Genomic DNA, 17458 nt, shown 5'->3' on the forward strand with positions numbered 1-17458 from the left:
GACCACTTTTTTCTAATGTAGTACGTATTTCGTGTAGCCGCACTTAATGAAGGTATATAGAACTGTTTACTTAGCTACCTCCATAATTATACAAGATGTAGGTATATTTGTAAATATAATTATTTCTTCATACCAACCTTGTACGCCTATCAGTGATTTATCGTTTTGTACGCATCGTTGTGACCCCGACTGGCAGTAATGAACTTCTGGAGGACAGAAACATAAAAGAAAAATATTGCAAGGAGTATTTATAGAAATTGTTTTCTCGTACGACCGCCTTTATTATTGTTCTTTTTAAAAGTGATACTGGCGAGTAACACACAAGTACAGTGTCTTCGTCCTTTTTTTAATTTCTGTGAATATTCTTCCCTGAGTATCAAAATGTCGTTCATTTTGTGCCTAAAGAAGAAAAAAGACAGGATATGTGCAAAACTTTTTGGCCCCAAAAAACTGGACTCGGGTAAGTGACTCTTTTGATAACAATCTAAATTGTAGCCGTAAGCAAACAACGTACTTACAAATTACTGGTTGTTAAATGCCCCATTTAAGGAAAAAACGTGTTTTAAAATAAAACCGGTCAAGTTCGAGTCGGACTCGTCAGGGTTCCGTGCAAGTCAAAGGTGTTTTGCAAAAAATTATGAAGGTACCCAAATATGTGACCGTAACAACAGCTTTATTATTAATTTATATCTTGTTGTAGCTTCAAAGGATACATCACCTCTGAAAATTTAAATTGTTTAGTTAATACGGTTTCCGAGATAAAGCCTGGTGAAGGCAAGACAGACTTAGATGGTCAGACGGATAGCGGAGTCCCAGAAATATCACTCTGTTTTCAACTTGTGGATACGAAACCCTAAAAAGAATATTTATCCTCACTATTATGATACTTGATACTTAATTTCGACATAGGCAGTTTTCTCAAGTCCAACCAAATGACTACAAGGAACAATGTTATCTGAAAGCCTTTTCTTATTTATAAAACAACGTTGCTTAATTTTCGCCACAGTGCTCTCCCGTACAATCAGTCAAGTCATGGTAAACCCAATATACCAAGGTCAATGTTAAAATTAGACCATCAAAGGTAAAAAAATTGGACTCCTTTCACTAAATCTACGTTGTGGACATCTAGTTAGGAGGACATAAGTGACAAAGCAATCTGTGCACCGGTACAACAACTGTATTACCTACTTTTTGCATTTATTAACGTGTGTTTCTCATTGAAGTGCATGATAAGTTCATTTTAGTTTAATCTCAGACCAGAGTAGATTTACATGTGCGAAGCGAAACACACGCTAAATTCTGTTTGAACATAATAACGGTTGTTTGCTATTTTGTGCTGTCTTTTACGTTAATTATTTCGAGTGCGAGGCAATTTTTCCGGTACCCACGTGTTACATGTGTTCTCGTTGTGTTATCATGAAGTTCGGATTCATTTTATTTTTATTTGGTATGTAGACATTTGTGTTGGTGTTTAAACTTATTTAGTAGGTATGTTACTCACGAACAGTGTTTTGTAGGTGCGAGTATGTAATTTTCTGCTGTTTGATCAGTTAAATTATATACTTACGCTTGTAAATAACTTAAGTATTTAAAGGGACAATTTATATTTTGTGTCTGAAAGTTAAATCATAAATGTTGGCTCGAAAGTTTTATTTCAATTGGCAGGTTTTTTGGCTTTAATTCGGACTTTCTTTTACCGAACAGAACGACTTTCACCAGCACGGTTCGTTGAAATTATCACATTTAAATAAATATGGTATAAACTATGAACTTTAAAGTTTAAGATTGCCTCGAAGAGTACCAAATGCCAAATATCAATATAAATTTTATACAATAATAAACAATAATACGATAGGTACTTACTTTATTTTCAAAGAACATAAAATATGTAATTATACATGTAAACATAATAATAATACTAAATACATTATTAATTCCATATACAGAAATTAAGATAACAATTAGTAGTTCTAATAACACTTATAACTTTTATTTCTTTTATCCAATTCTTAATTATCGCAATTTGTCAGGCACCAAAATAATTAATAAATATTACTATTTAAAGAACCTTCCCTACAAGTGACTTAATTTGAAAGGATAAAAAATGCGACGAACGAAACGTTTAGCACATGACAGTAAATTGTCAATCGAGACATGTCATTTCATTTGACATTAGAACCCTGCAAAATTTGAAAGAGGGATGAATTCAAAATATCATTAGAAATCGATCAACATTTGCAAATCAACGTTTAATAATGAATAACAAAAATGCACGAACCAAAAATTTTTCATATTTAATAATTTCATGACTGAAAAATGACCACAATATGCAAATATTTGAAATATCCCGACTTGTTTTGAAAGGCCAACATTAATCGTAAGCATAGTTCGCATGTACTGAGTAGATATGACGTGATTCTTTTGTAATATATTACTATTCCAAATACTGTTCAAGGTAAATAGATGAAGCTGTGTTACACTTTAGCTCCTGTATAACTAACAGAGTCGTAAAATTTTACGTTTACCTTATTTATATTGTTGTAAAAAGTTTTGTTTCATTGATAAAGTAGTGAAGTGACAAAGTTCTTTGTTTATATTCCAGCTATAATCATGAGTGAAGATACTTTAGCTCACAAACTTCGTCTAGAGCACTGGATGAGTGATCTGCCTGCTCAGTTGAAAGAAGTACCATTGATCTACCTTGCTATTCCAGGTAAATTTGAAAATATTTTACTTTTTTCTTTAAAACAGAAAGTTTTACTTGACCTAAATTTTTATTGATCTTAAAGTTGAATGACATGACACAATAGGTAATTTATTGCTATTTGGTTAATTAAAACTTAATTCCCACTTTGAGAAAGCAGATATACATATTTGAATCCTTTAATGGATCCATTATGTTAAAACTATTGTTTATTTCTTTGTTTCCTTTGTCAGTCCTGTAACAATAAATTGACACTAAAAGGTTTTCATACATTACTTCTTGCAAATGAATTTAAAAAGATGGATATAAATGGTTTAAATTTAAATTAATAAATAACTTAGCCAAATAACAAGCTTTTGTGTATCAAGGTCTGCCATGAACTTTTTTTTCAAGCTCTGTTGAGGACGAAGCTATACTATTTTAATAAAAAAAAATACTCCTTGCTTATGGAATTTAAATTTTGTATTCTTGAACTTCCCTTAAGATAAAACAACCCCTTAATAAATAAAAATAATTTGTGGTACATAATCTAAATAAAGTTAGCATCCTCCTCTGTTCTACATTGCCATGCTAGGGTCCATAGTGTATGTGTATGTCCATACTTATGTTATGTAACACCTGTTCAACACAAATGCTTGTTCTATGTAGAATTGATCTGTTCATTTTACCATGATGAGACTACCCATTTTCTTTTGTGTGAATCAAATAATAACTTTATGTTTCCAGGCAGCCATGACTCCATGACATATGGTATAACACGGTCTAGCACAGTAGCGCCAGACGCCGAACCGATCCTCAATCGACTGTACCCATTTTTCCGAGGTACGATCTTACGATGGACCATAACGCAGGCCAGTGACACTTGGCAACAACTTCTCATTGGCATTAGGTATCTTTGAAGTAACAATTAGCACTTGCACAGTCTTCTTATGCTTACAAGCTTTTAATTTTTCATGTAGCATGATACAGTCGAAAATGTGAATAGGACTGGCTGGATGAATGGAGACAACTTTTATGATGGTCTTAAAACCTTTTTCGTAACCTAAATTACGAAAAAAAAAATTAAATGTTTCCGTCAGGTTTCAACTTCTTAAATCGTGAAGCCATTAAAAATAAATGCAAGTTTGTGTTCATTCCCCATTTTTGTGATTACATTTAAACATGCAATGTATGACTTAAAAAGTTTGTTAACTAATGAATTGAAGCGAATCACAATATTATATTAATTTAAATTAAAGAAAACTGTTGCCATATGAACCTCTAAAAATTCGGTTTAGTCTAAGAATGACTGATTCGCGAAATGACTACATGGTCTATAATTGACCAATTCTTGAAATGTACAATTCTTTAAATGACCGATTCTACAGATGACTGATTCTATAAAAGACCGATTCTTTTAAAGACCGATTCTTCAAATGACTGATTTTTCAATTCTATGAATGTGTGTGAATATCTATACTTATAATAAATCTGTAGAGAGGTCAATTCTGTACATGAAATATATTTCCAAAAAAACTATCAGGAGGTGATCGATACTGAAGCCAAAAATGCAATCAGTAAAATTTTTGTATATTTTATAGGCTACATAACATCACGCTATGACCAATAGGAGCGGAGCAGTGACAAAAATTTACTTAATTTACTTACATCCATTATTTCCTCTTGTCTTTTTGCATAATGCATATATATATTTCAGAAATAGCGCTATCTATTAGCCACGTCTTTGATTCATGCATACTACACAAGTTATTTTTTTTAAACTAGTTGAAAAATATATGATTTGCAAACCCTTACATAGCATTTTATTTACGATATTCACACACATTCATAGAATTGAAAAATCAGTCATTTGAAGAATCGGTCATTTATAGAATGGGTCTTTAAAAGAATCAGTCATTTAAAGAATTGTACATTTCAAGAATTGGTCAATTATAGACCATGTAGTCATTTCGCGAATCAGTCATTCTTAGACTAAACCAAAAATTCGACCTTACGAAAGGTAAAAGAAGTCTGTCTCTGTTTATCCCTACTTTTCCCGGTTGATGGTACTAAAACACATAACACACATTACATTGACTAACATGAGTTAAGTGCCTGGCTTCATAACGTTAAGGGTTAAAGGGTCGAAGCCAACACCTTGCTATTAAACCTCCCTGCATACAAACTTTTTAGAAAGGCTTTGTTATGAAGTCCTTAAGGATAGGAAAAATGTAAACAAACTTTGTAATTTTTTTTTGTTAATGAACTGGTTATTTTTTTCAGGTATTTTGACCTAAGGCTGGCTACAAAGCCAGATGATGACAACTTCTATTTCACTCATGGTTTATATGGAGATGAGATATCTACAGCTTTGACTCAAGTCAAGGAATTCACCGAATCACATCCTGGAGAGGTATAGCAGTTAGATCTTGTAACTTTTGAAATTAAATATATAACCTTCTTTCTTAATCTATACCACTGTGCCCCACGCCTGGGCAAGTCCCCCAAATACTTTCATCTTATTTGCACCTTTTAAACAATTTTTATGTCCTGAAAAAAACTTTGAACACTAATTGCAATTTTATTTTATAATAGAGTTATTTTTTTTTAAGTAGATTATATACCAAATATTTTGGGAAATCATGTAAAACGTGAATTAAGTACAAACAAACCGAAATCTACATATAACAGAAAACCATATGTTCCTAAGCTATTGAAAAGAACAATGGCTATCAACATAAAAAAAGTATGAAACCTTCAATACAATTACTAAAACAACAGTTTCGACGCACTGCAGGTGGTTATCTTGGACTGCCAGCATTTCTACGGGTTTACGCGGGAACACCATCAGAAGCTGATGCGGTATCTCCTCAATCTGTACGGGCCTCGCCTGGTACCAAGACAGATTGACCTGCAAGCCATCACGCTCAACTCACTCAATAGACTGAAGATGCAGGTATATATAATATTTTTTTCTAGTTTCATGAAGATCAAGAGAAACTGGTGTGCCATTGTTTCAAGCATTGCATTTTGTATCAAGTTGAAAAAAAAGTACCGATGTCACTCACACTCACACGCCTATACTCCTATACATTTTTATTATGCCCTATCCCTACTAATATTATAAATGCGAAAGTAACTGTGGTATGTATCCAAGTTAGGTTAGGTACTTAAAATATTAATAATAATATTATAGTGATTCATGGCCGTGTGACTAATGTTACTCGAGACGAGACACGTGCCTGAAGATCTAGATTCCAATAAGTTCATTCACTTGTAATACGAATAATATTCAATTAGTAACTAGAGACATTGTAACACTAGATTTAGGTTAACCATATATGGTATGCTAGTTACCTAGATTATTTTATATAAATATTACCCACATACCTTAAATAAATGAGTTCAATCCTAACTTTAGTAGTTTCAATTCGTCTCCGTCCCTACCAACATCGCATGGCGACCCTGCCAGTGCGCTCGAGTCGGGTTTGGTGTTATTAGAAATGTGAGTGCGTTCCGTATATGGTGGCGAAACGATCGGTGTCCGTTCATTATGGAGTAAAATAAACCTATTAATTTACGCAATGGGGAACACTCAGAAACCACCGTCCGCGGCAGAAGTCAGTCACAACGATATTTATACTCAAATTGGGAAAACTAATTTAATAGAACAAAATAATATACTGACCCAAGGAATAGCCAATTTGAATTTGTACATCTGCATATTTGTGATTACTGGACTTGTAATTACATCTCTTGCTCTCTTGCGTTACCTTAATACGTGTGTCAACAAGAGAATAGCAAAAAGAGCACAAGGCGAGATTCTACGTCAAAAAGTTATACCAGTTTAAAGATGGAGTACTACTTAGAAACGATTCGAACCACATTAAAAATTTTTTGCGACGCAAACGAAATAGTAAACGAAGGTGTCAACATAACGAGGGAAGAAGGACGAATAGCTATCACAGCACATATTGAAGGATACAAGGGACACAGTACTTTGAGCCCAGAAAAAATAACGGCAAGACAGTTCGCGTTGACAGCCAATCAACTCGATGTAGAGTTCCAGGAGGGGACTCGGGGTATTGCGAAGATAGATTTGGTGTATGAAGGGACTGTTATATGGATTTGGAAAATAGTATGGGAACGTGACGCAAAGTATTTAGACTGGTGAATAAGCTAAGACAAAAGTGTAAAAGTGTGACGAGTGAAGTGGTAACTGCTCTATTTCAACGGGACTATGTGAGTAATATACATCTATCTACATATAATACTCGTAGCAATAATTAGTTGATATTATAATCAATGCGTATTTAATCATTTAGTGTATTTTAATTAAGGATATAATGGAATATTAAGCATACAATTATATATATAAAAAAAAAAAAAAAAATGATACGTAATGACCATTATTGAAGAATTATTTGAAAAATTAACTAAAATACGTACTAATTTAGTAAAATTAGGACGACAAAGACGTACAGCTGAAGCCTTAGCTAAGAAGCTAAAAGAAGCTAACGAAAATTATTCTTTATATGTAGACGAGATAAACAATATAAGTGAACAAGCTAATAGTGGTATCATAAAGGATAGTGCATTAGTATTAATTAACGCGTTGAGCGAAAGATATATGAAATTGTATAACGACATTAAGACATTGTGCAAAGAGGGACCATTAAAAATGGAAACATTTAATTTAAAGACTGCTTTAAATTTATTACCAGTAATGAACAATAATGACGTAGTTACTGAAAAATTAATTGATAATATCGAATATTATGGTTCACTACTAACCACACCAGAATGTAAACTAAGTTTGATTAAATTTGTATTGAAAAGTAGACTTTCAAAATCAGCTAAGTTAAAATTAGACGAGCAGTACTCATCTATTGAGGCATTGTTGAACGATATGAGATGTAAGTTGCTTGCTCAAAAGGCAGCCACCGCGATTCAATCAAAATTACAGACACTGCGACAAAATGACGTAACAATTTCAGAATATGGACAACAACTATCAGAACTATTCGTTGACTTAACAATCTCTCAGTCTAATGGCGACTCAAATAGCTATAAAGTGCTTAAGCCGCTTAATGAGAAATTGGCTATTAAAAGGTTTGCCGATGGATTACGTAACCGTAGGTTAAGCACCATCATTGCAGCCAGGAATTTCGAGTCACTCAAAGATGCCGTACAAGTTGCAATCGACGAAGAAAACTCTACTTCATCATCAGAAGTAATTGGTACGTATAAACGAAACAATATGTATAGAGGTCATAACAACTACTCGAGAGGCACTCGACCATCAAGAACGTACTATAGGGGCAACAACAGAGGTACGTATCAAAGAAATAAAGTAAATTACATTCAATATAACCCACCACGGTATTATCAAAATTATCAGAGAGGTAGGTCTTCCGGACGATCTTACCGAGGACATGGTGCAAATCCACCACGTTACTCGAGAGGGTGTTCAGGTCATAATCAGTACAAAAATAACGAACGAAAAGTTCACATGTTGTACGAAAAAGGAGACGAAAATGCAAATGACACAGGAAATAACGATTTTTTTCGTGACTAATGACTATATATTGGCAGGCGGTAATTCAATTTCCATTGAAATAAGCACCGGAAACGGGTTAGGCGTAAGCACATGGTTAATAGACACAGGTGCTACAATATCAGCTGTCAAACATGAATATATCAAACAACAAAATATTAAAGTTAATTATGTAAATCTACACATTAATGGTATAGGCGGCAGTGTGCAAGCCATAGGATATACATATTTAGGTTTACAACTAGGAAATAAAATAATAACGCATAAATTTCATGTTTTCAAATCTTTGCCATGTGTTTCCACAGGAATTTTAGGTCATGATTTCTTAAATAAATATAATTCTATAATTAATTATAAAACAAATACAATAACATTTACCACAGGTATAAATGAGTTGATAACTTTAAATTGCAAAAACTACTCATGTTATACGTTAGCACCTCGGTCAGAGTCAATTATATATATCAAAACACGTAAAACAGAAGATTGTGTTATTTGTGCAAAAGAAATAAGTGAAGGAGTTTTCGTTGCTAGTACTATTGCTAAACCAATTGACGGAAAGATACCAATTCAAATTTTAAATACTACCGAAAAAGAAATACAATTGCATGATATTAAACCTACGATACATAATCTGGAGGAGTACAACTATTGTTATTTTAATGATACTAACAAAAATGCAGATAGAGTAAAAATCCTTTTCAAACAGTTAAAATTAGATCATTTAAATAAAGAAGAAAAAATAGAGATAGAAAAAATTTGTGCAAAGTACGCTGATATTTTTCAATTACCAGATGATCAATTAACAGTTACTAATTTATGTAAACAATCGATCCAACTAAAGCCAAATGCTAGTCCGGTATTTGTTAAAAATTATAGGTTACCACAAATGCATAAAAAAGAAATAGATACACAAATTAACAAAATGTTAAAAGATGGAATAATTGAGCCAACGCAAAGCGAATGGTCAAGCCCGGTTTTATTGGTACCGAAAAAATCACACGCTACAGGAGAAAAGAAATGGCGACTTGTAATAGATTATAGGAAACTAAATGAGAGAATACAGGATGATAAATTTCCTCTTCCAAACATAACAGAAATATTAGACTCATTGTCAGGATCAATTTATTTTAGCCATCTTGATCTTTTTTCAGGTTATTACCAACAAGAATTAGATTCAGATTCAAAGAAATATACAGCATTTTGTTCGGGACAATACCAAATGACCCGGTTACCTATGGGACTTAAAATAAGCCCAAGTGCATTTAGCAGAATGATAACTTTAGCAATGTCTGGATTAACGTATGATAAATGCTTTGTTTATTTAGACGATATAGTAGTTTTCGGAAGAAATTTAGATAGTCACGTAAATAATTTAATTAGTGTTTTCGAAAGATTACGAAAGGTTAATCTAAAGCTAAATCCAATTAAATGCGAATTTTTAAAGAAGCAAGTTTTATACTTAGGGCATGTAGTATCTGCTGATGGTATTCTACCTGACCCGGAAAAGATAAAAAGCATTATAGAATATCCTATTCCAACTAATGAGAAGGAAGTAAAAAGTTTTGTAGCGTTAGCCAATTATTACAGGAAATTTATTCCAGCTTTTGCAGAAAAAGCATATCACCTCAACCAATTAAGTAAGAAGAATGTAAAATTTACCTGGGATAATAATCACCAAAAAGCATTTGAAATACTAAAAAAGGCAATGTGTAATCCACCAGTACTGCAATATCCAAATTTTGACCAATCCAATGAATTCGTCTTGAGTACTGATGCGTCAGGCTATGCTTTAGGTGCAGTTTTATCTAATAATGATGGACGGCCAGTAGCTTACGCAAGTAGAAATTTGAATAAAGCAGAACGAAACTATGCAACAATCGAAAAAGAACTTCTTGCCATTGTGTGGGCAACCAAATATTTCAGACCATATTTATTTGGCAGACATTTTACGATTAAAACCGATCATAAGCCGTTAGTATATCTCTTTAATATGAAAGATCCGTCAAGTCGATTAATAAAGTTCAGACTTGCATTAGAGGAATTTGATTTTACGGTAGATTATGTTAAAGGTAAAGAAAATACTGTAGCAGACACATTATCTAGAATTCAAATAACATCAAAAAATTTAAAGGAAATGAGTGAATGTTTATGTGTTATGACTAGAGCAATGAAGAAAAAACTTAACATAGACGAAAACGGGAGTAAATCAAAAGAATGTTTACCCTCAGTGCATAGCAACGATCGGACTGATCAACCGAAAGTTGTAGATATGAATTTTAAACCGAAGCAATGCGTCGAACTACGTTTTATGAAAGAATTAGAGTTAATAAAGTTACGAAAAGAGATAAATATGAAAGTAAAAGAGTCGAAAACGTTTATTTATGTAGAAGAAAATAAAACATTATATATAAAACCATATTCCTCATCGCAAATGATGCGAGCCACCTTTGTGAAGGAACTTGGTATAGTAAGCAATAAATGGGAAATAAGTGAAATAATTATAATTAAAAATGAGAATAATAATATATTTGTAGAGAAGCTAGCTAATGAAATAAAGAATAATGAAAATTGGACCGGTCCGCGTCTATGTGTATTAAAAGACGTAATAAGAATTAATAATAATGATGAAAAAAAAGTTATACTAAATGATTTTCATATATTGCCTTCGAGTGGCCACGCAGGCATTAGGAGAATGTATAATAATATAAAAAACTATTATTTTTGGGTAGGATTAGAAGATGATATTAAGAAATATGTTAAAAAGTGTATTAAATGTCAAAAAGAAAAATATTCTCGGAATATAAAAGAACCCATGAATATAACAACTACTGCGGATACAGCATTTCAGAAAATATTTCTAGACATTGTGGGTCCTTTAGATAGAGATGAAGACAATTTCTCATACATTTTGACTCTACAATGTGAATTAACTAAATACGTTGAAGCCTATCCCTTAGTAACTAAGAGCTCCATTGAAGTTGCAGAAAAACTGGTAAGTAATTTTATACTTCGATACGGGATTCCTGAGACTATAGCCACAGACAGAGGTACAGAATTTGTATCCGACGTATTTCAAAAGGTTTGTGAACTATTAAAAATAAATAAACTTACATCAACAGCATATCATCATCAAAGTATAGGTTCTCTAGAAAACTGTCATAAGAATCTTAGTGCTTATCTTCGTATTCAAACTGACAATAGTCCAGAGCATTGGAGTAAATGGTTACCATTTTGGTGTTTTGCATATAACACTTCAGTTCATACAAAGACAAAGTTCACTCCATTTGAATTAGTTTTCGGCAAGAAATGCACTTTACCTAGCAACTTGACAACTCATATCGACCCAATTTATAATTTCGAAAGTTATCCATTAGAATTAAGATATAGGCTTCAGGCATCTCAAAAATCAGCAAGAGAAAACCTTATGAATACAAAAAATTTAAGGAAAAATATATATGATAAGAACATTAATCAAATACAGTATAAGCCAAATGATGATATATTAATAAAAAATGAAAATAGAAATAAATTCACCAGTGTATTTTCGGGTCCATACAAAGTTGTTAGAGATTTAAGTCCGAATGTGGAAATACTAAAAAATGGTAAATTAGAATTGATTCATAAGAATCGCACTAAATTATGTACTAATGTAAAAAATATATATGTATAATTAAAAAAAAAAAAAAAAAATATAACCTTATATAATGATTATATTTTTTTTTCCATCAGGGATGAATATGTGGTATGTATCCAAGTTAGGTTAGGTACTTAAAATATTAATAATAATATTATAGTGATTCATGGCCGTGTGACTAATGTTACTCGAGACGAGACACGTGCCTGAAGATCTAGATTCCAATAAGTTCATTCACTTGTAATACGAATAATATTCAATTAGTAACTAGAGACATTGTAACACTAGATTTAGGTTAACCATATATGGTATGCTAGTTACCTAGATTATTTTATATAAATATTACCCACATACCTTAAATAAATGAGTTCAATCCTAACTTTAGTAGTTTCAATTCGTCTCCGTCCCTACCAACATCGCATAACTCTGCCTGTCTGTTTCACGTCTAAACCACTGAATTGATTTTAATGAAATTTGGTACAGAGATAGAGTTGACCATGAGAAAGAACATAGGATAGTTTTTATCCCGGACTTTTGAAGAGTTCTCTTGGAACCGCGATATAACCGACCTCGACACGGGCGAAGCCGCGGGTGAAAATCTAGTTTCATATAAAACTTTCACCCTTCAAAATTTCCTCAAACCATCTTATTCTACTTGCAGGTTATCGTGGTATACCGCAACGAATCAGTGTACGCGACGAGCGAGTTCTGGCAGCCGCAGATGTTGCCGTCGCCGTGGCCGCAGCAGGACACCATCGACGGGCTTAACACCTTCCTCGGAAACATCCGCAGACACCCCGGGACCGGGTTCGTGCACCAGGCCGTACTTACGCCTACACCCACGTTTATAGTACTCAGGTATGTAATATATATTTCGTGTCATGGAAATAGTTCTTTGGTGTTGAAACTGCACTCCGCGTCAGGTCATGATTAAAGGATCCCGTGACTCTGGTCTAGGCAAATGTAGGATCCATGAAGTTGTTTGCCAGTTGGATTCAAGATTTTCGGCCTATCTTGATAAATACGCCTGAGTATGTATGTAATATGAAATACTCTGGCAAGAATGTGAAACGTGGAGCAGAAAGTTTCATCATATTGGTGGAAATGCTCGTTGATTTGATTGTGTGAATAAAATGATGGTGTAGCTAATATTTTGTGTTCTAATTTGGCAAAAAAGGTGTAAATTTAGCCTGATAATAGTATTATTCTTTTTGAAAATCTTCTGCGAAAGTACAAAAATTGGTTAAAAATCATCGAACGAAATCAACGATCTTTGCTTGACTTTTCCAGATGGATATCAAGTTTACGTGAAAAATGTGCGATACCAGTAATGAACGAGGTGTTACCCAAGCTGACGGAGTTCGCCCCGGGCCCGCCCCAGCCCGGCAACGTGACCGCTCCGGTCAACGTCGTCATCGGAGACTTCGTGGACATGAACAACGCACTCTTCCCCAGGACCATCATAGAACTAAACTTGAAACTACTCAGAAACACTGAAATAGTTCACCACAATCATGGGTAAGAACTGATTTAGCATTTAAAAGTATTTGTTATATTTTTTTGTCTCGTTTTTAGTTAGCCCAGCGAGATTGTGTAATTTTATTTACGAATGTACCTGAAGATGTTGGAGTCAGCGTCTACAAGCAATAAAACAGTTGCCTGATAGTCTTGCAACACTTGCAATTTTTTTTTACGAAGTCTCTGACTGAACCCCAATTCTGCTATTTACAATGACCGATGAATGAGTGAAAATTGGCAAAAAATTACACTTTCGGCATTCCCTTAAGCATTTTTCCTACACAATGATTGGAAACTCAGTATTGGACGGTAAACTCACGGTTAATAGTAATTATTGTGAAGGAAAAATGCTTAAAAGAATACGAATAATTTTAAATTTAGTCCTATTGTCATTCATTCATCGGCCATTGTAAATAGCAGAATTGGGGCAAATCATAGAAAACTTTTTTATTTTAATAAAGAGATAGTTGTAAGACTCGGTTGCAACTGTTTTGTTGCTTACAAGCGCTGACCTCTTAAGTATGCAAAATACACTACTGTGATATAAAATCATATTTTTATACTTTCTGTAATTCTATATTCTTAAGTATACGGCTACCTTTATGATCTGTTGTACACAATTATGAGTAAAAGCTTATTGTTCAAGTGCCTTTAATAAAGATAGATTTATTTGATAAATTACGTACTTTGTTTAAATTTACACAAGTCACATAAACTAATACATTTTCGAACATTAAGTTTTACCAAACACCTTATTACAAAAATCGTCCAATTGAATTCTTTCACATAGATCTTTAAACGACCATTTTCTTTCTTGTACACTTTTTAGTTCGGACTTGTCGAGAGCCGAAAATAATTTGTCTGACAGTTCGTCTGAGATCTCGATGATTCTGCAAATTTTGTCCAGACGTGCCAAATCCTCTAAAGAATTCGACAAATCTGTGATATGTATGACTTGGGATTTCCTCTCATTGATTTCGAATGAATTGTTTGAATCAGTTCCGCTGGCACTGTCCAGTTTGTCGTAAAGGTCGGGTTTTCTTCTCTTTCCGTCCCCATTGCTGATAGTAGTGACAGTGTTCTCAGGGCTCCCGCAGCCCGACGTGACGTCATCGCGTATCCTCAGCGGCTCATGAGCCAGTCTACTCAGGCTCTCTAAGATCTGTTTGCTTAAAGTTTTGCGACGTTCTTCTAGATCTATACTGTATTGATCACTGTTATCACTGCTTTTTACATTAATATCAGAGTTTTCTTTTTGATCGTTTACTAATACGATGTTCCGTTTTTTTAGTTCTTCGTCAATAACGTGCATGTTGTAGTCCTTGTTGTGTAAATACTTCGTGAACTCTCGTAGATTGACCTTTTCTGGTGGGTCTGGTTCTTTGATAACTTTCGGTACTGTTTGTGTGTCACAGCTGTGTTTCTCGGGCTCGCTTTCGCTTGCTGTGGTGTCTATAATATTGATAACTACTTCTCTATCCGTCGAATGAGAGCTTTTCACGAGGTCTGGCTTCGGTGTTTCAGTTACTTTCTGATCGTTAAAAGCACACTGCACTTGAATGTTGCTCGATAAATCGTCGGTTATTTTAGTAGATTTTGTTGACTGCGTCTTTACGAAGCTACTCGATTTTATTTTATTTTTTGTATCTGTAAACCAAGTTAAGGTTTTAATAGTTTGACTAGAACCAATGTTTCGGTTTTTTGTGCTATCATCGAGAGAAACTTTCAAACATGGCTTCCGTGGTTTATCAACTTTTAGGTCACTTGAGATGTTATAATCAGACATATTTTCGTTTCTATCATAATTATTTCTCACCTCTTCTTTACTGCTTTCTGTATTTGGACTGCTAATTACTTTATTTTTGAAATCTCCACACACTTTGAATATTGGGTTATTTGATGATAGTTTCATGGTGCATTTTCCATTCGTGGGACTAATAGACTCTTCAGCTGATCCAACCTGGGACCCATTTGACGAGGTTCCAAATTTCTCTCCTTCTTTTGAACTCTTAGCAGAAACTTCGAGTTGCATCTTATTACTGTATGACTTTTTCAACAAATCTTCGGTAATATTTACCATTTTCGAGAATTCTTTCTTAACGTTCTCGAGCCGTTCTTGCGCTTTCATGCAATCCGTCTTTTCGTTGTTTTTGGGTCCAAACGACATGCAACTGTGAAAGAAGGAGCTTCTGTTTTGTCGTTGTGCAACTTTCCCGCCTTCGGTACTGTCATTCCATATTTTGAATAATTCGTTTCTCTTTTTTGGGTCGGTGCGACTCGTGGCCGACGAAGGCGGGGTATTCCCGGTGTGAGGCTTCCTTTGCAGGACTGGTCGACTAATAGCTTTTGTTTTAATACCTGTTTCTTGGGAAGTGCTACTGACTATCTTAGGGATCTCGGTATTATAGTTACATTCTATAGACATCTCTTTAATGTTGCGCTCTGTTTGTTGCACCTCGTCCTGTGTTTTTGCCGGCTTCGCTCGGACATAGGTCATTTTGCTTGGCGATCGCAATATTATGTTGAATTGTTTTTCGGAGAAGAATATAGAGTCTAAGACTCTACAGGCGTAAGAATACTCGTTTTCGTACCAACAAATAATTTTGTAAAAGTTTGGCTTTAGTTGTAAGCTGGAGTCAGCGTCGAGGATGCAAGAGTGACTGTCTCCGATGAAGTCTGAAGAAACCGCCTCGTCGTTGGATATTTTTATAATATTCTTTAGATACGACCTACTTGCTTTTTCAACGTTTTTGATGATATCTTGTATGGTTGTGTTCGCGTCAAGTCTGAAAAAAGAAACACTTATTAGCAAGAAGAAAAGAGTTCTTTTGGAGTTATTTTGTCCTTGGAATCTACGGATTTGTAGGAACGAAATTTAACCAGACTGTCATCATCTCGGCTCTTGAAATGTCGTCTTCGGATGCAGACTTCCTAAAATTTTCTTTCTTGCCTCCTTGATATCCCTTTCCTCCCGGTCGTACAATGTCTCCCGCATTTACTCGGTGCATTGCAACAAGAATCAAAATACATAGCAGTCTTCAAAATTTGAACATTTTATTACCTGACAGTCAAGTCAAGCACGGACACATTAACAATGGGGACTCTAAACGCCAGTCCAGACATCTTATCCTTCACTTGCGGTATGATCTTGGAGAGGGCCTTGCACGCGCCCGTGCTCGCCGGGATTATGTTCTGGTGGATGCTTCTGTGGTCACGCCAGTGCTGGAGGCAACAGACAAATGTTTACTTGAAATAAAAGTAAAAAGAAGATTTTGTCAAGTGAAATGTGAAGCTACACAGTAGCACTTTTTTAATGTCGAAGGATCGTATTATTCAGACACCCAATATCGCCCACCCTTCACCGCTCCCTATCTGCTCTGGCTGTGAAGAAAAAACGGCGTAACAAACCAACCAAGGAAAGAAAAGTTTACTAATATGTCATTATTATATTAATAAGTAAAATAGGTTCTGGTAATCGAATATCCTGGTTAAATAGCACCTTATTTGACTCGATTGGTGCAAAAATTAAAATTTATTCAGAAGCTTAAAGAACTAGATTGTTTTTGCTATAAACCAGGTCTTATACCCGGGACCTACTTACTTGTATAAAGATATAATTTTTATGTATATAATAGATAAATTGTAACTGGGAACTCATTGATCTGTGATATTTTTTTGCTTTCACTTTGAATCATTTGACAGAATTCGTAAGCTTATCGAAATCCGTGATACGAAACTAATTGGATCTGAACTCTATTGTTTTCAGTAGTCGGTATGAAAGATAAGCTAAATCTAAACAGCTAGGCTAATAAAATACACCATACCTGGGTTACTCCTGTATACAATTCGTAGGTACAGAAAAGCAACGCAAAAACCAACGAAAATATAAAAATAATATGTTATCGAATCATTCTTGAATGGCTCGGTAAGCATTGTTCTATAAGTCTAGTTAAATGACTCTATTTAAATGTTTAAAAAACGAGAATTTTAAACAAAGCCTAATGTTTTGGATTTTATGTAATGAAAGTTTTGTCGGTGACTTAAAGATTATACATGACCAACA

General features: G+C 34.2%; 2 protein-coding genes across 5 annotated transcripts; one reads left to right on the top strand and one right to left on the bottom strand.

Annotated features, from left to right (window-relative positions):
• The first annotated feature begins 60 nt into the window (after positions 1 to 60).
• LOC113508975 (PI-PLC X domain-containing protein 3) lies at positions 61 to 14076 on the top strand. Of its 4 annotated transcripts, none has more exons than XM_026892201.1 (7): positions 61 to 460; positions 2603 to 2713; positions 3431 to 3593; positions 4967 to 5096; positions 5481 to 5639; positions 12539 to 12735; positions 13168 to 14076. In XM_026892201.1, exons 1-7 carry the CDS (start codon positions 382 to 384, stop codon positions 13397 to 13399), a joined length of 1071 nt encoding a protein of 356 aa, XP_026748002.1. In that variant the 5' UTR covers positions 61 to 381; the 3' UTR covers positions 13400 to 14076. The 4 variants fall into 4 exon arrangements, with proteins under 4 accessions (XP_026748002.1, XP_026748010.1, XP_026748027.1 ...); XM_026892209.1 differs by lacking the exon at positions 61 to 460 and adding an exon at positions 685 to 1447; XM_026892226.1 differs by lacking the exon at positions 61 to 460 and adding an exon at positions 2109 to 2377.
• On the bottom strand, positions 14030 to 17291 carry LOC113500196 (the record flags this gene model as incomplete). The annotated part of the gene is made up of 3 exons (XM_026880908.1): positions 14030 to 16181; positions 16457 to 16617; positions 17220 to 17291. Coding segments are annotated over 3 exons (2286 nt in total), but the record flags the coding sequence as incomplete, so codon positions are not given.
• Positions 17292 to 17458: the final 167 nt, after the last annotated feature.

This window comes from Trichoplusia ni, chromosome 1, assembly GCF_003590095.1.
Source record: "Trichoplusia ni isolate ovarian cell line Hi5 chromosome 1, tn1, whole genome shotgun sequence".
Classification (NCBI taxonomy): domain Eukaryota; kingdom Metazoa; phylum Arthropoda; class Insecta; order Lepidoptera; family Noctuidae; genus Trichoplusia; species Trichoplusia ni.

Excerpts from the sequence above, each read along its gene's own strand:
- LOC113508975 (XM_026892201.1), top strand. The coding sequence starts at position 382 with ATGTCGTTCATTTTGTGCCTAAAGAAGAAAAAAGACAGGATATGTGCA. Across the intron at positions 461-2,602 it reads CCCCAAAAAACTGGACTCGG|CTATAATCATGAGTGAAGAT; the intron begins GTAAGTGACTCT and ends TTTATATTCCAG. Across the intron at positions 5,640-12,538 it reads TCAATAGACTGAAGATGCAG|GTTATCGTGGTATACCGCAA; the intron begins GTATATATAATA and ends TTCTACTTGCAG.